The 17,885-nt window shown below is 35.4% G+C and overlaps 1 protein-coding gene across 3 annotated transcripts; it reads right to left on the bottom strand.

Annotated features, from left to right (window-relative positions):
* On the bottom strand, window positions 1-17,531 carry LOC127941285 (nuclear receptor subfamily 5 group A member 2). Of its 3 annotated transcripts, XM_052536203.1 has the most exons (7): window positions 17,293-17,528; window positions 16,352-16,470; window positions 15,739-15,880; window positions 13,735-14,480; window positions 5,178-5,297; window positions 4,522-4,669; window positions 1-2,336 (listed from the first exon to the last, which is right to left on the bottom strand). In XM_052536203.1, the coding sequence occupies exons 2-7, from the start codon at window positions 16,451-16,453 to the stop codon at window positions 2,083-2,085; spliced, it is 1,512 nt and encodes a 503-aa protein (XP_052392163.1). In that variant the 5' UTR covers window positions 16,454-16,470; window positions 17,293-17,528; the 3' UTR covers window positions 1-2,082. The 3 variants fall into 3 exon arrangements, with proteins under 3 accessions (XP_052392163.1, XP_052392166.1, XP_052392164.1); XM_052536206.1 differs by lacking the exons at window positions 15,739-15,880; window positions 16,352-16,470 and having other exon boundaries at window positions 17,293-17,531; XM_052536204.1 differs by lacking the exons at window positions 15,739-15,880; window positions 17,293-17,528.
* Window positions 17,532-17,885: the final 354 nt, after the last annotated feature.

Raw genomic sequence — 17,885 nt, 5'->3', positions numbered from 1 at the left:
TGGTTTAAATAATCTGTATTTATTCATTTGAAACAATACAGTTAAGCACATTCATAATAAATGTCATTAACACAAACATGTTACATGAAAGAGAACCTGACCAATCAGACACTCCACTACAAAACTGAAACATGCTGAGATATCATAATCAGCTCGGCCTAAGCTTGAGAGGGGCTTAATATTGAGATAACAGTCACACACACAAACCCTCTCACACACTCACACAGAGACACAAACACACATCTGAATAGTTATTTATGCCTATTGATTCTCTCAGCGTCACAGGATCAACAGTGTTAGTGTTAAGGCAGAATTGCAAGTCCTAATTTACTTCCCCTTTCCTCAGCATATGCACACACACTCAGCTCATTTTAAACATATGATCATGTGGTGATAATGTGTGGGTTTTAGTGTGCATTGTTTGATAAATACTTGTATAGGCATTAAGAGATTCGTTTCCAAAACCTAATGCGCTGCCTTGCTGTCTACTGATTTTAATGCCTAGGTAGCACTGTTATCATCATTGCACCGCATGAGTGAATAACTTGAAACTCGAGAGTTTAGTGTTAGCTTGTAGCTAAGATGATGATGTGATACTCAAATAGGTCAATGTATTTTTCATAATTTACATTCAAATGTTTGGGGTTGGTAACTTTTTTAATGCTTTTAGCACAAGAAGTTTCTTACCTGCATTGCTTTGATCAAAAAGTCAGTAAAATTCTAAAATATTATTATGATTTGAAATAATGATTTTTTTTAGTTATTATTTGAATATATTTAAAAATGTAATTTATTTCTGTGATGCAAAGCTGAGTTTTCAGCATCATAACTCCTTCAAAAATCATTCTAATATGCTGATTTACCCAAGAAACTTATTATTTCTTATTATCAGTGTGTCCTGCTTCATGTGTATTTGTGGAAATGCTGATACCCTCTTTTCAGGATTCTTTGATAAATAGAAAGTTTAGAAGAGCAGCATTTATTTGAAATCTTTTGTAACATTATAAATGTCACTTTTGATCAATTGTTTGCTTGCTGACTAATTAAAAAATCTTTTGAACTATAGTATATTTGTATGCAAATTATGTTTAATGTTTAATTTTAAAATACACAGAACTAAAATAGGTTGTTTTTATTTAAATGTGATTACATTAGCAGTACTTTTTAATATTGAATAAAATAAGTCTTAGTCCTGCCTCATCAACCATTTGGATGATGCTGTCTATGATGCTGTCTATGTAGGCAGCTCACTAGGTTTTATGGCAGAGCTATTATGTGGGTGCAGGAAATGCTTTGTGTTGAGTGAGGCCTTTCCAGTTTCTTTCTTTCTTTCTTTCTTTCTTTCTTTCTTTTCTTTCTTTCTTTCTTTCTTTCTTTCTCCCTCTTGCTTAAAAAGGACATCTTACAGACATCTCTTGAGGTTCATCCATTTTTCCAGCTTGGCTATGAGTCTGTGCCTCACCTTTTGATTAGTGTATTTTTTTCTTAAGACGGCGTGTGTGTGTGTGTGTGTGTGTGTGTGTGTGTAATGAGATAGGGAAGGCACAATCTGTTGCTTTTTACAAATAGAGTCTTGAAGGGATGATGTATTTTTGTAGGCCAAAAAAACTGAAAACAAGCATTTTATGAAGCACTTCCGGTTTCATTGTCCTGATCTCAATGGGGTTTTAAATGGGTTAATATGACTAAAATTAGGTCTATGTTTAACAAGCTCAAGATATGTTCATGTTTTATTCAATGACATAAAATACATAATACATGCTTGTGTGTGTTTTTAAATTTGTTGCTCATAGAGCTTATTTTCTACAATAATCAAAAACCAATGGAAAATTCTTACTGGGTTTTTGTCAAAGGAACCAGGTTAATGCTAACTTCCTGTTTGGCCAACAAAAATAGGTCATCATTGCATCGCTCTATATCATAAACACAGTCATTAACACTGACATCTCCCCTCTTTCCTTTCAGAAACACAGTGGCATGGTTGATGAGGTTTTCTGTGTGCAAAAGACGACTTCTGCTAAACATCTGGTCGATAAAAGTGTCCTCTGCGAAAGGAATCGGGCCTGTGAATGTGTGTGTGTGTCAGATGCAGGTTCTCTTGGCATGCAGCATTTCTATGAGGAGGTTGTTGCATGGCACCTCTCCGCTCAGGTGTTTGTAGCACAGGTAGTCTTCGGCTTGTGTGCTCAGTGCTCTGAGCTCGGGAAGGCGCAGCAGAATCTGGGTAAACCTGTCCAGGAACTGCGGATACGCACACAGTGTGTACTCCAACAGCGCGGCGTTCACCTGCTCGTACACGCTCTCCACGTAAGGCTGGTTTTCCAGCAGTTTCACATCTGCAGTTACAGAGAGGCAGCAGGGTTATTATCGTTAACTAAAACTATAAAAACATTTACATTACTTTTACTTCTATGTATAAAATTGACATATTTTTAAATTGTAAATAAACTAAAAATAAGAAAAAAATAACTGATATGTATATATATATATATATATATATATAAACTAATACAAATTGTAGCTAGTTGCCATTGCAACACTGAGATGAACCGATGGAGTCTCAGTAAAAAGTGCATGAGTGGAAAATGGGTTTTCAAGCACTTTCTGAACGCACACAAATACAAACACGCGCGCGCACACAGCTCTCAGGCACTCTTATTATGAAAAGCAGCTTTTGTCGGGACTAAATTGCTCTCACTTAAGAGAACGCGAACAATAAAGGAGCATTTTTCCATGGCGGCATGGACCAATATGGGGTCAATCCATTAAACTTCTTTTGAGCCGGAGTCTCGCTGTTGATGATGTGTGTGCGTCTCCGAGCAGATACGGGGTCCGGCTCCCTGCTTTTGTAAACGGCAGCAATTCAGCAGGCTTTCATTTTAATTAAGCCCATTACCCAGTTACCGCTCGCCCCACGCCACACAAAACACGCTGCCACTTACAACAAATAGCCCGATACACGCGCGTCCTTGTTAGCGGAGCTGGAAATCAATGCAATATTCATCTTTTGAGAAGTTAATTAGCCTCGGTCAAACCCCAGCAGAGGAAATATGGATACGCTCAATAAGACCCAGAGGACGGGGTGACGGGCGTTGATGCCGAGCCTATGAAAATGTCTTTTACATTAAACTAATTAAAAACATAGTGGAATTAGGAATTAGACTTAAACTCATTCAAACAGTTGAGCGGAACATGTTAAGGGAAACATAATTAAATAAAAAATTATTAAACATCCTACTAGGAATCGAATGAAACATGCGGATAACTAAAATGAAGTTATCAATCCGTCAGCCAATCACGTTAGAGGAATTCAACAAGTGTAAGCGAAACATTTAGCTACTTTAACGAGATTTTGGGACACAATCTTAAAATGACATATCATGGGAAAGTTTGTGTGTGTTTTGAAACAGTAAATTCTAAAAACTTTTTTTTTAAGTATTATTAATAGCCATGATCATTATTCCTCCACAAAATATAAACTTCTAAAATCATCTTGATTATGACGTCAAAACCATAAGCACATTAACTAGTGCAAAGTTAAAAAAAAAAATTCAAAATAGGCTACTGTTATTAATCAAGGACACATTCAATTGATTGGAGTCACAGTAAACACATTTATGATGTTACAAATGGTTTCTATTTGAAATAAAGGCTGTTTTAAACTTTATATTCATCAAAGAATCTTGAAAAAAGTATCATGGTTTCCAGAAAAATATTAAGCAGCCCGACTGTTTTTAAAAAGTGAAAGTGAAAGTGACATTCAGCCAAGTATGGTGACCCATACTCAGAATTTGTGCTCTGCATTTAACCCATCCGAAATGCACACACACACAGAGCAGTGAACACACTCACACACACACACACACTGTGAGCACACACCCGGAGCAGTGGGCAGCCATTTATGCTGCCGCTCCCGGGGAGCAGTTGGGGGTTCGATGCCTTGCTCAAGGGCACCTAAGTCATGGTATTGAAGGTGGAGAGAGAGCTCTTCATGCACTAGCCCCACCCACAATTGCGTCCAGCCCGAGACTAGAACCCACAACCCTTCGATTGGGAGTCCAACCCTCTAACCATTAGGCCACGACTTCCCCATTTAACATATTGTATTAAGTTATAAAAATGTTTCTGGGGCAGCAAATCGGCATATTAGAATGATTTCTGATGTATCGTCACTGAAGACTGGAGTAATGATGCTGAAAATTCTGCTTTGCAATATATTTAATTAGAAAACAGTTGTTTTAAATTGTAATAATTAAAAAATAAATCCCCAAAGGTTAGAACTGTATAGATTAAATGAATATCCATTCCATTCAAACCTAGTAGTTCACATGGAAAGACATCAGCCAATCTTATCAAAGTTATTTACATATGAAAGTCCTTGACTAACATTATAGGTGCAGACTTTTTCTCCCGGTATTTATTTGTAATTTTTTTTACCAAGTTTAATAATTACATTAACAACACTCATTTTAGAATCATAATTCTCTGGTTTAAGTTGATATCCATCTGTTGTTGTCTCACCAGGGTTGAAGAGGATGAGGTATTTGAGACAGGCAGTTTCTCTGCGGTCCAGCTGAAGCTCTCGTAGACGGTGCACCAGCTCCTGACCTCTCTGTATCATCCCGCTCAGAGTGACCCCTGCCTGGGCCAGTAAGGACACAAGCTCAACCTGACACACACATACACATATACTACATGAAATCAACAGATCAACTACATATGTGCCTACTGGGTCTATTTCAAATGTGTGTGTGTGTGTGTGTGTGTGTGTGTGTGTGTGTGTGTGTGTGTGTGTGTGTGTGTGTGTGTGTGTGTGTGTGTGTGTGTGTGTGTGTGTGTGTGTGTGTGTGTGTGTGTGTGTGTGTGTGTGTTCTTGTTTTTGTGACATGTCAGGACACAACTCTGTATAATGACATGGGTATGGCACAGGTATTACAAAGAGAGGGTGACTTATGAGGACATAACCCATGTCCCCATTTTTCAAAACGCTTATGAATCATAGAGAATGAGTTTTTTTGAGAAAGTAAAAATGCACAAAGTTTCCTGTGAGGGTTAGGGTTAGGTGTAGGGCTGGTGAAGGTCGATAGAATATACAGTTTGTACAGTACAAAAACCATTACGCCTATGGGATGTCCCCACTTTTCACCAAAACAACCGTGAGTGTGTGTGTGTGTTACCTTCTGTCCTGTGATGAGAAGCACACTGTCCTCTTTCCCATGATGCAACTGTCTGGTGATGTAGTCCAGCACAAGCAGCTCACTCCAGCAGTTATGCAGCAGCTTCATCTGATCTCCCACCTGTGGTACGAACAGAAAGTGAATGAATGAAAGCAGACACAAATTAATTTACAAATATTTTATATGTGCATTATGTAGATTTTAATACTTTTTATTATATTTATTATAATTTATTTGTTTTAAAATATTGTTGCTCAGAAGTTTTCCTTTAATAGTTCAGGAAATTTAATGGAATTATGTTAATTGCTAATTATTATTTAACACTATTTCATATTAATTTACAGTTACACCATCATTTATATTTGTTTATATTGTTTATATATATATATATATATATATATATAATTATTTTTTTCCTTCTTTTTTTTTTTTTTTTTTTTTTTGATGAGCAGTATATAATTTATGTATTTATTCGACGGTTTTATATATATATATATATATATATATATATATATATATATATATATATATATAGTGCAATGTATATTTGCACTATATATATATATATATATATATTTGGTGCAATTCAATGTGAATGTGTCATTGTGCCTACCAAATACATATTCAGACTTGTTTAAAAGGAGCCTCACCCACACCAAATTTCCAGAGAGTTGCAAGTTTTTTTACCACCAACACAAAAGCGTTGAGTTTCTGTATAAAAATGGAAGAGAATGGACTGAACCATTATTCAGGTTAGCAGAGATATGAGTCAGGTCTTAATTTAACAGCCAACCTCTATTGTGCCTATTCACAGTCCAATTAGGTGGAATTGGATGGATAATAGGCAATTATGTAGATGAAATAATTCTACAGAAACAACTTTGTTGCATACAAGATTCGTGACCCTTCAGGAGCCTCCCGAGGTGGCACAGTTAATTGCAGCAGAAACGCAGTTGTTATTTTTTTAAGCGCATAGAATTGGATTGCAGCTCCACCACTCCCTTTATTCCACACTCCTGTTGCCATGACGAGAGATCTGCACACAGTGAAGGAAGCTGGAGTCTGTCTGATGTAGATACGCAGGTACATCGTGTTACTACACGATCGTCAAAAACACACATGCAAAGCTCTCCATGCAAACAGTGGAAAGCAATGCTAAGGTGAATGTTATTAAATACCACTTCACCATTCTCTAAACAAATCATTTCAAAAATCAAATATATGTCTTTATAGTCCACTCAAAATGCAAATGAGAAATAAACATGGGTTTGAAATTACATGAGGGTGAGTAAATGGTGATATTATCATTTTTCATCTATGCTTTTAACCTTGTCATTTGAAAAAAACAACAAATAAAAAGCAAGTAATGCTATAGCTTATTTAAGCTTGCTGAAGTAGCTACGGCTAGTGAATGTTTTGACGTTAGTTAGAATACAAAGAAACAGCTTCAGACTAAAGCTCCTTTGAAGCAAGTCATTTCATACTTGAGAAGAAAATCTTTCTGCATTTCCAGATGCCTTTATGAACAAACATAACACTTTTATTAGCCTGAAGTGAACCTGCTGCAATCTAGTGTTTAGCGATGCTCCACAATTTTAAGAGTGTAGCCATTACTGTAAAGAATCAAGGAACGATCAAATGATAGTATGATTTACAGCAATGTGCTAATGCTGAAACAAGAAGCAATGTTACCTCATGTTCAGAGTGACATTAAAAGTGCTACCACAAAACTGGACAACCAGAATGTATCTGAAAACACACTAAATGACACACTGAAAATGATACAGAATCAGGGGAGATGCACATTCTCTGAACAAGTGCACAGCAGCAGCACATTAAAATGCCCACATTTTCCATTCATTCCCATTAAAACTGTGCATTAGTAATGCTATTAACAAACAAACAAATTAACATGCATCCTCTGCAGTGAATGGGTGCCGTCAGAATGAGAGTTAAAACAGCTGATAAAAAAATTGCAATGATTCACACGTCTCTAGTACATCAATTAAATGTAAAAAGAGTGTTAAGAACAAATGCATCATTAATGTATTTTAAATTTAAACCTCTACTACCAAGTCCAGTGAAAATGTCATTTTGTCTGAATCAGGAGAGAAATATGCACAGATCAAGTACTGTTTACATGCAAAAACAGTCCAAAACTGTTCTGAACAATGTGACCCTGGACCATAAAACCAGCCAAACGATATTGAGATTTATACATCATCTGAAAGCTGAATAAATGAGCTTACCATTGATGTTTGGTTTATTAGGATCAGACAATATTTGGCTGAAATACAGTGTGTGTGGAAATACTGAATAAATCGCCTTTAAAGTTGGCCGAATGAATTCTTAGCAATGCATATTATGGTATTAATGGTAGGAATATACAAAATATCTTCATGGAACATAATCTTACTTAATATCCTATGATTTTTGCCATGAATGAAAAATCGATAATTTTGACACATACAATGTTGTTTTGGCTATTGCAAAAAAAGATACCCCAACAACTTATAATTTAAAGTTAAAACGCCTTAATGACAGCTTTTCCCTTCACAAGACATTAATTGGTGGACTAGAGTGGTGTGGATTACTTGTGGATTATTGTGATGTTTTTATCAGATGTTTTGACTCCCATTCTGACGGCACCCATTCACTGCACTGGTAAGCAATATAATAATGCTAAGTTCTAAATTTCTCCACATCTGTTCCACTGAAGAAAAACACTAAAGATCTACATCTTCAGTGGCCCGCGAGGTTGAGTAATCTTTCAGGAAATTTTCATTTTGGGGTCAACTATTCCTTATATAGTTACCCTATTTTCGCATGACTTTCACAGGATTGCCAAAGAAAAACAGGTCAAGAAAAATAGGTTTATTAGATAAAGTGACAAAAGCCCAAAGAAAATAAATCAACAAAAGAAATGATGCTAAGGATACGGTAAGGACTTCCCTTTTGAATACTGAACCTGCAACTTACTACCATTAGTGTACTAGCACTTTTCAGCTTGTCTTCAGCGTCATCACCATAAGTGCTGTGTGAGGCCGCTTTTGGAGAGTGTCAGATGCCCTTGGCACCCCAGTGTGGGCTATTATATGGGACAGAGAAAAAGCTTTGCTCTGAAAAGATTATGAGTAAAACAAGACCCTTGTCCATTTCTCAGCAATAGCTGTTGACTCAGAAATCACACACAGACACATCCACACTTGAACGCCACAACACTTCCCTGTCAGCATGTCAGCATGTATTTTGCAACCCTCATTTATCAATGATAATACCTGCTCGCTGCCCCAGACTTTTCACAGGCCACAACACAGGCTTTATTCTTGTTGCTATTTCTATCTCCATTGTATCTTTCTCAAATCAACCTTCCTCTTTTTGTGTTGCAGGAATTTGAGATTTTGACCCACAAGGACACAAATGTCCAGTTGTGTGAATGTGGAAGTAAAACTCACAAAAAGACCTCAGGGGACAGGAGCTACATTGAGAAAGCAGATTTGGTGTATTGCTTATACTGGTCAGTATAGCTGTTTACAATATACTACATACTATATTACTGCTCAATATAACTGTACACTTGTAACTCTGTATAATGACATGGGTATGACACATGTATTACAAGGAGAGGGTGACTTATGAGGACATAACCCATGTCCCCATTTTTCAAAATGCGTATAAATCATACAGAATGAGTTTTTTAAGAAAGTAAAAAATGCACAAAGTTTCCCATGAGACTGATGATGATAATCAGAAATATTTCTTGAGCAGCAAATCAGCATGCTAGAATGAAAGATCATGTGACACTGAAGACTGGAGTAATGATACTGAAAATTCAGCTTCAGATCACAGGAATAAATTACATTTTTATAATATATTCAAAAAGAATACTTATTTATTAAACTGTAATAATAGTTCATAACATTACAGACTTTGCTTTTTTTGCATTACATTGCAGCCTTAGTCAATCTAAAAGACTCATAAAATATCAATAATAAAAAATAATATCAATCCCAAACTTCTGAAGACATCAGAGAATTGCAGGCGTACAAAAAACAAACAAACACAAAACATACACACTGTCTGCAAATTTGGTAGGATGCTTTTCCCAACATTGCTAGAGACTGGCTGTAGATTGAGATGCACACAAACCATCCTAAACATCTTTCAAACTGTCAGACACACACTGCATATGTTTGTCTTCAGAGGGTAAATAAACGGACACTTCACATCCGGTGTATCTGTGTGTATGAACACACCTGTTCAGGTAACAGTGTGAAGTGGAAACAGTCTATCAGCACAGACAGAGGAAGTGATGATGGTGTTAGTACTACAGCATCCTGTCTCAGTGTGTTTAGTGCAGTACAAAAACTACCATCTCCGTAGCTCAATATGAATATGGTAGTTTGGTACAGCTATATGCCTATATCAAAATACCATGGTATTACCTATTGACACCATGACTGTGTACACTCTCAAAAGGTATAAAACCTGGTGTGATGCCTTTATAAAAGGTACACTTTTGTGCCTTATTTACCCTAAATGGTGAATATTAGTACTTCATGAAAGGATACTGCCCAAGGTGAAAGCTTTTGTACCTTTTTTTCTGAGAATGCAACACAAGAGTGTTATTTTAGTTTCACTCATACTATAATATTGTTCATATTTTTTTATATATATTTAATTTTTATATTGTAAATTTTCACTGTAATTTTAGTTAAAGTTTAAGTAATTTTGCTGAGTGTTTTTGTTATTTTAATAATTTTTTAATTAGTTTTTTATTGATTTTTAGCTATTTTAAAATTTCAAGTAAAACTGAACTAAAATGAGAAATGTTGCCTTTGAAACTAGCTGAAATAAAATAATAATAGATTAAAGTTTTTATATTTTAGTTTATCTCAGTTAACAGATTCTTTTTATGCTTATCATTTTAGTTTTAGTTAACATATATAACATAAGCATAACATAAGAGGCCAAAAATACATAGTCTAAATGACAGAATATTTTGTCCATTGAAATCTGTGTATTTTGCCTTAAAACAGCATGTTGCAAATGCTTAAAGACAATAATTATAGACAATCCTGTTAGCCAGATGAACCTGTGGAGCCATTAACATGATCTCTGTAAATCAAACTGATGGGCCATGGAAACACATTTACTGCATTTTAAAGTAACAAAATAAATACCCATTAAATAATCAGAGTAAACACTGATTACTGTCTATAAAGGATTGAAAAGTGGAGGTAAATATTGATTTTACTGGTATTTATAAATCAGTGAGAATAGAAATATCAGCTCTCTTAAAATGAAAGTTAGTTCTTAGATTCTGCAAAGAATGTTGTTTTCATTGGCTCCTTTGGAGATAAAAAAAAAGTTCTTTAAGTTCTTCAGATCAGCGTATTGGTTTCTAAAGAATTATAAAATAAAAAGCTTTCATGTAAAAAGGTTTTCTCATTACATCAGAGTAGAAAAACGACTTTGTTTCTAATTGGAATCTTTTAGGAGCGAATAATAGTCAGTTAACTATTATTTAAAACATTACAACTATTTTCTGAAGGAATCTGATGTATTAAAAAGAGTAAGACTTGTTGAATAAGAAAAGTCTTCAGCCAGATTGAACACACGGACACATTCTCCCCTTATCTGGAATGGAATGCTGTTGCTAAACCCCCACACACACGTGCAGGCACGGACACACACACACACACACACATGTACTGAGAAGCAAAAATTGCACTAAAATGTAAAAAAATAAATAAACAAAAGATTCAGTCTTTTCTGGTGCAGACACTAAAAGTTGTTTTAAATCAAATTCAAATCTGACTATCATGTGTCTTATTGCTGTCTTGTATTTTTATTTGAAACTAAAAATTGAATGTGATATTAATGCTGCTATTTCAATACAATAATTCCGTGTTTTCCTTCTCTCTCTTGTTATTTTATTTTATTTGTTTCAGATTTTAATAATATTTCAGATTTTAATTTAGCCTTCCTATTGTTTTTTAAGCCTCTGTTTATTTCTATTTGTGTGTCAGTGTGTGTGTCAGTGTGTGTGCGCCAGTTTATGTGGTTTATGAGGACACTTCCTGTGTACATTTAATTCCAAAGGCCTAAAAAATTTACTAATTGGTGTTTTATTTAATAAAACTGTAATTAAATCTAAAAATGCACAAAGTCTTCAGTGAGTGGTAGGTTTAGGTGTAGGCTTGTGTAGGGCGATTGAAAAGCACAGTTTGTAGAGTATAAAAACCATCACACTTATGAAAGTCCACACATATCAACATGTGTGTGTGCGTGTTGGGAAGTTTATTCTATTAAGTGTGTATAAAATTCACAGTGAATCACTGTCTGTGTGTGTGTGTGTGTGTGTGTGTGTGTGTGAATAATGGCCAGTGTTACTATGTATATTGTGTGTGTGTGACTGAAAATCCGTAATGTTATTGTGTTCATGCATTGTCAGCAGGTTTGGAAACACTACAGAGAGCGACAGGAGCTCAGAATGAACAAAAGAAAGGAGTATATCCTCTATTTCCTTTAAGACAACAAACACTCTTGAGTTTATTTAAAAAGCTCTCAATTTATGATTGTCCTGAAAATGTTGAGCCCTCTGAAGTGAATCTGAAATATATCTCAGCATTTCGATTTAACAATAAATACAGACTTCTACAATCATAAAATACATAAAGTAGAAATACAGTATGCAAGAAACGACCCCCTTTGATTCAGAATGTATTAAAGGTGCTGTAGGGATCTTTTGTAAAAAAAATATTTTGTACATATTTATTAAACCTGTCATTATGTCCTGACAGTAGAATATGAGACAGATAATCTGTGAAAAAAATCAAGCTCCTCTGGCTCCTCCCAGTGGTCCTATTGCCATTTGCAGAAAGTCATGCGCTCCCGGTAAAAAACAACCAATCAGAGCTGCGGTCCGTAACTTTGTTTGTGTTCAAAATGTAGAAAAATTAACATAATAAGCGAGTACACCATGAATCCATTTTCCAAACCGTGTTTTCAGCTTGTCCTGAATCACTAGGGCGCACCTATAATAAGTGTTTATATTCAGACTATTTTAGATTGCTTCGGGGTACCGCGGCGGAGTAATCCAGTACCTTTGTGATTCTTCATAGACATAAACAGAGAGAAGTAGTTCCGGCTACGATGTTCTTCCGCAAGGCGCAAGCAGTTCTGTTTATTAACCGCTAGAGCGTCAAAAGTTCCCTACCGCAGCTTTAATGCAAGATTCATGAAAATTCCGCATCAGGCAAATCATTTTCAGAATTAATCAAAGTTTTAATGAATCAAAATTGACAGTAAATACTTTTTATTTTTAATGTTGCTAAATATTTCTATTTGAAATAAATGCTGATTGTTTTACATTTCTATTCAAAGAATCCAGAATTTTTTATATAACTGTTCCCACAATATTAAGCAGCACAACTGTTTTCAACATTCATAATAAGAAGAAATGTTCTTTGAGCATATTTTTTGTGAATATTTAACAATATTACAGTTTTTACTGTATTTTCAAACAAATACATCAAGACATCTTATGCTCAAAAACATTAATAAATCTTATCAATCTTTTAAAATGTGCACAAAACATGCCCTTTTATCATTATTCACTCTACTATGTCCATGCTTTTCCTTCAACATCAAACCATCACTACAGTCCAGTGTTTCCTGCTATTTGTGTCATTTATGCTACAAAACCTCATATCTGCTTAAAATGCCATATTACTTTCCTAAAATACACCTGTTGATTGAATCACATGAGACGTCACTGTCCACATGCTTGAGCCATTATAAACATGACAACGAGCCAGAGCAAACACAGCAGGCTGGGACTCTTCATCTGGAAACACACACACACTCCCTATTCTTCAATGTCAGCATCATTTCATCATGCCAACCACATCCACTCTGTTCGTGCAAACATTGTGTGTGTGTGTGTGTGTTTGTAAAAGGCCTAATATTACTTCATCTGCTGAAATGAAATATCAATACAACTTCAATAAGGTTCAGGGTTTTTTTTATACAATACGAATTAATAGTTAATATAATACAAGATGTCTTCATAAGAATGCATACATTGCAATAAAAGGTGACATGCTTAAGCAAAACAGACTATATTTTTTCAATCAGCACTCCAAAATTTGTCAGAAACAAGCATTGGATTTTGTTCCACAAATACGATGCAAGGCATTTTTATCAAAAAGATAGTTCACCCAAAAATGAAATTATGTCATTATTTACTCACCCTCATGTGGTTCCAAACCTACATAAAATTATTTCTTTTGCTAAACACGAAAGAAGATATTTTGAAGAATGTTGGTAACAATTGATAGTAGTCATTGACTTCCATACTAATTTTTTACATCCTATGGAAGTCAATGGCTACCGTCAACTCAACATTCTTCAAAATATCTTCTTTTGTGCTCAGCACAAGAAAGAAACTCATACAGGTTTGGAACAACTGAAAGGTGAGTAAATGATGACAGGATTTTCATTTTGCATTGGCCTACACTTTTAATTCAGTTTCACTCATGTTCACACTTACCTTGAGTTCCTTAAAGAAGATGCAGCTCCTCGCCCACTCCACTATAGAGAAGAGCGTCTGATCGGCCATGTGGCACATCAGGCCAAAGGTGCTGAGCCGTTCCTGTTTGGCAGCAAGACGTATGTTCTGTTCCTGATTGTCCGCCGTGCTCCGAGACTTCTGTTCCTGCTGCAGGTGGACCAGGTGAGCGCTTATCTTACTTTGCACCTGCAGCTCATCTTGCTCACAGCGAACAAACTCCAGAACCAGTGGTGGTACCGTTAAACCCGGCGGGGCGAGCGGTGTGCTGGTCGACACTCGCAACTGTTCAACATATGTGTAGCCTGGAACAGATTCTGGGGAGCTGGCGCTGGTGTAGTGCTCTGAGCTTGTGTAGTGGTCTGGGTACTCTGACTTGATGGCACGGCTGGGCAGGGTGGGATACGTTGGGTACTGTGCTGGCAGAGGGGTGTGGGCTGGGATGGGGACGGATAAGCCCAGGGAACTGGATGCGTAGAGGTTGCGTTCATAATCGATAGGGGCCACCGTGGTGCCGATGTTTGGTTGCATGTTTTCTGGAGCTGGGGTGGACAGAGCGATGCTGAAGCTGTAGTCAGACTGAGGTGATGACAGCAAAGGGGGCGTGGCTTCCATCTTTAAGCCGCTAGCCCGGATGAGAGCTTTCTTCTGCTGTTTTAATGCCCTGTCTCGTTTGTACATGGGGCCAAATTTATTGCGCCCTCCTCGCATCCTATCCGCACGGACAGCTGTGGGCATAAATCGTACCATATTACATCACACTGAATAAATAATGTTAATTTATAGTATATTATAGTATAATACATTATAAAAATTATTGTATAATTATGTTTTAATCTGTCTAAACACATTTTAACAAAAAGGATATACAAAATAGTAAATAGTATAAAAACAGTATGCCACATGTTCTGAATTATATATATACACACACAACTTCAAAGAGTACGAAATATATAATGAATATAGCATTGTATGGTAGTTACTGCATTATAATATTTGATAGTACAATACTGTATAGTAATATTATATATCATTTTAAAAATATTGTATTGCACATTAGTCAGTCTGAATAAAAGGTGGTTTATACAAAAAGGATATAATAAAAACAGTATGTTACGTGTTCTGTAGTGTGTGTGTGTGTGTGTACTTATAATTATATAATTTATAATTATAATATAAAATCGAATGTTGTATAATTATAGTCAAATAAATATCAAATAAAGGTTCAGTAATCAGTTGTTCTTGCTTTCAAGTTTTCTTTCTTCCTAAAAATAAATAAATGATAATAAGAAATTCATGAAACTTCGATAGGGTTCTTCTATCATATTAAACTGTTTAACAGATTTGGTTCTAATTGGAATCTTTATATTTAGAAGATCGTGTTCATGTTGCTTCTAGTCTGTCTCTCTAAAATTCGTCCTTCTATTAACTCACGAACTAGTTAAAAATACCTCTATAGCCTGACTGATTAAAAATAGAGCTGTGCTTAAATGAATACTTAACCTTGATCCAGAAGCGAAGCGCGCGCAGCCGGTAAGGCAAAGGTGCCTGCAGATAATAGCGACAAGAACAGCGATTCTTTTTCCCTGTTTATTTTATTTTATTTTATTTCTAGTATTTTCTAAAATTTTACATCTACATCTGAAATTACTCCAACGGTTGCAATACAATTAAACTTCTTATTCGTTTTTTAAAACAGACGAATGCTTTTCGAAATTTGGTTTAATCGATTTTTCATCCAATTTGTCGATATTGAGCTCTCACAACCTTTATCTATAGATATAGATAATATAAACATTTAGATTCGAGTAATGAATGATAAAAATAGTAAGATCAGTAGCCTATATTAAGCTACAGCCTATAAAAAACTATATATTTTTTATTATTATTAGGCTATATGGTCTACAATTATCCTTTCTGAATTTTAGATTTCTGTAGCCTAGTTGTATACTGAGCTGGATGTGAGATTAAACATATTTCGTTCACCTTCCAGCCGCATCCCGACGTTCAGACATTTCTGGAAGCGGCAGAACGGACAGCGTTTCCTCTGGGTTTTATCAATCTTACAGTCCTGACTCTCCGCACAGGTGTACCGTTTGTTATTCTGTACGGTCCTCTTAAAGAAACCCTTTAAAATGAAGGGGGAACAAACTGTTACATTCGACAACGCTAAAACAAACATTTTAAAAAGCTGTTCTAGATAGAATAAATATAGGTTAAATAAAGATTACTTTTAAAATGAATAAACAGGCTACGTGATGTGTTCGCAGTCACTAAAACATCGAAATATTCTTTATTTCATATCTAATATATCGACAAAAAAAGTCTGTCATTTTATATGATGTAAAAAAAAGGAAATTGCATTTGTCATCTTAAATAGCTGTTTCTACTTGAACTGACCCTAAAAAAGCCTACTTTGCTAGCTATAAAAAATATTATTCAGGATAATTATATTAAATATTTAGATTAAACAAATGATTTTTAGACTTAAATAGACAATAAAAACCTGATAATATATATTAATATAATCAGGATTTAGGTTATAGCCTACTCGAAAATTGTATAGGCTATAGCCTATTGAAACCGTCTGATTTAATACCTTGCAGCTCTCGCAGGTTAATAAACCATAATGATAGCCAGAAACTTTATCCCCACACACCGGACACAACTCTTCCAGGTCCGTGTCATAACTGTAGTCCATCCCGCCCCGCCGAGCGCCTGCGCACAAACATATCAACACACACACACACTTTTAAAATAGTTCTTCAATTCACCAAACAACCTTCTTCTGATCGAAAACGTTGTATATGGTTCAGCACCATAACATTGAAGGTTTTCTATAAATAATATTAATAAAAATAGAAACAATATATTAATAATATACGCCATAAAATAATAGGCTTTATCAAATTGATCCCCCAAATAGTAAAACCCATGCTGACGCTATAGATGCAGGCCTAGGCCTAACCTTTATTTTAAGTGTAACGTGATACGAAAATAACTATAATAAGGCATTGAAACGATCATATTCAATATATACACCGATATACACTTTAAAAATATTTTTAGAAGCTGTAAATACAGCAAAGATTTCAGCAGGCCTACTTCTGCTTTAGAATTTTGCGTTAAATTCAACGTTATTAGGCTACTTATAGATTATGTAGCTATTTATTTGGGAAATTTACTAGCAATTTCTGCCTAAATTTTTCTAAACCATGCAGGTATTCACGTTCCTGTCACTGATACGTTTCTTTTGATAAAATGTTATATTTGACATTTTAGTATTGCAATTTTTGTGAGTTTTAACAGTAAAAATGAATCCCCTTACATTAAGTAAGCGAGAAAATATTACAGCGTTGTCATTTAAGAACTAATGCTATAGCCTACCATGTGCCTATTTTGTATTATTTTTATTATATTATTATAACAATAAACAATTTTAAGTTTATTAATATAATACGCATTCTTCGTTTGAAATGCAAATAGGTTCAAATGACTGAGACGAAAGCATGTGAAGTTGACGTGAAAGGAAACTCTTACCTGTCAGTGACTCTCTGCTCCTCTGCGGTGCTTCAGTGTTGCTGATCTCTGCGCGAGGAATTTAATCTCCAGAGCCGCGACACTGCGCTATCCTCCCGGATCCGTGCGTGGATGTTTCCCCGAAAAAACCCCGCGTGATGTGTGCGAGGACAGCGCGAGGGCAGCAGCTCTTTAGTGTTTCGCCTTGTGCGTTCACACAGCAGACATGCCCTCATATTCACACACACACACACACACACACACACACGAACAAAGAGTCGATGAGCGACAGAAAGAAGCGCCTATCTGCAACAGGTAGGCTACTAGGGAGGAGACAACAGTTTCCGAGCCATTGCTTCAAATGAACTCTGAATAATTTCAAAGAATTTTATAATTAAAAATAACTATACAATTTAACTATACAATTGCTTTCAAATCGACCTACCTATTTTTGTTGTTAATATGCATATAGACAAGCTATATTTATCTTATTTTATGAAAAAAAAGTACAAAAGCTGTCACCAGTCCTCTTTTAAAAATTACTAATATGCACTATTTAGGTACTAATATTTACACTTTCGGTACTAATATGCCTTTTAATGTAATACGCACCT

Source organism: Carassius gibelio, chromosome A21 (genome assembly GCF_023724105.1).
Source record: "Carassius gibelio isolate Cgi1373 ecotype wild population from Czech Republic chromosome A21, carGib1.2-hapl.c, whole genome shotgun sequence".
Lineage (NCBI taxonomy): Eukaryota > Metazoa > Chordata > Actinopteri > Cypriniformes > Cyprinidae > Carassius > Carassius gibelio.
This window is presented reverse-complemented; position numbering and strand designations above follow the sequence as displayed.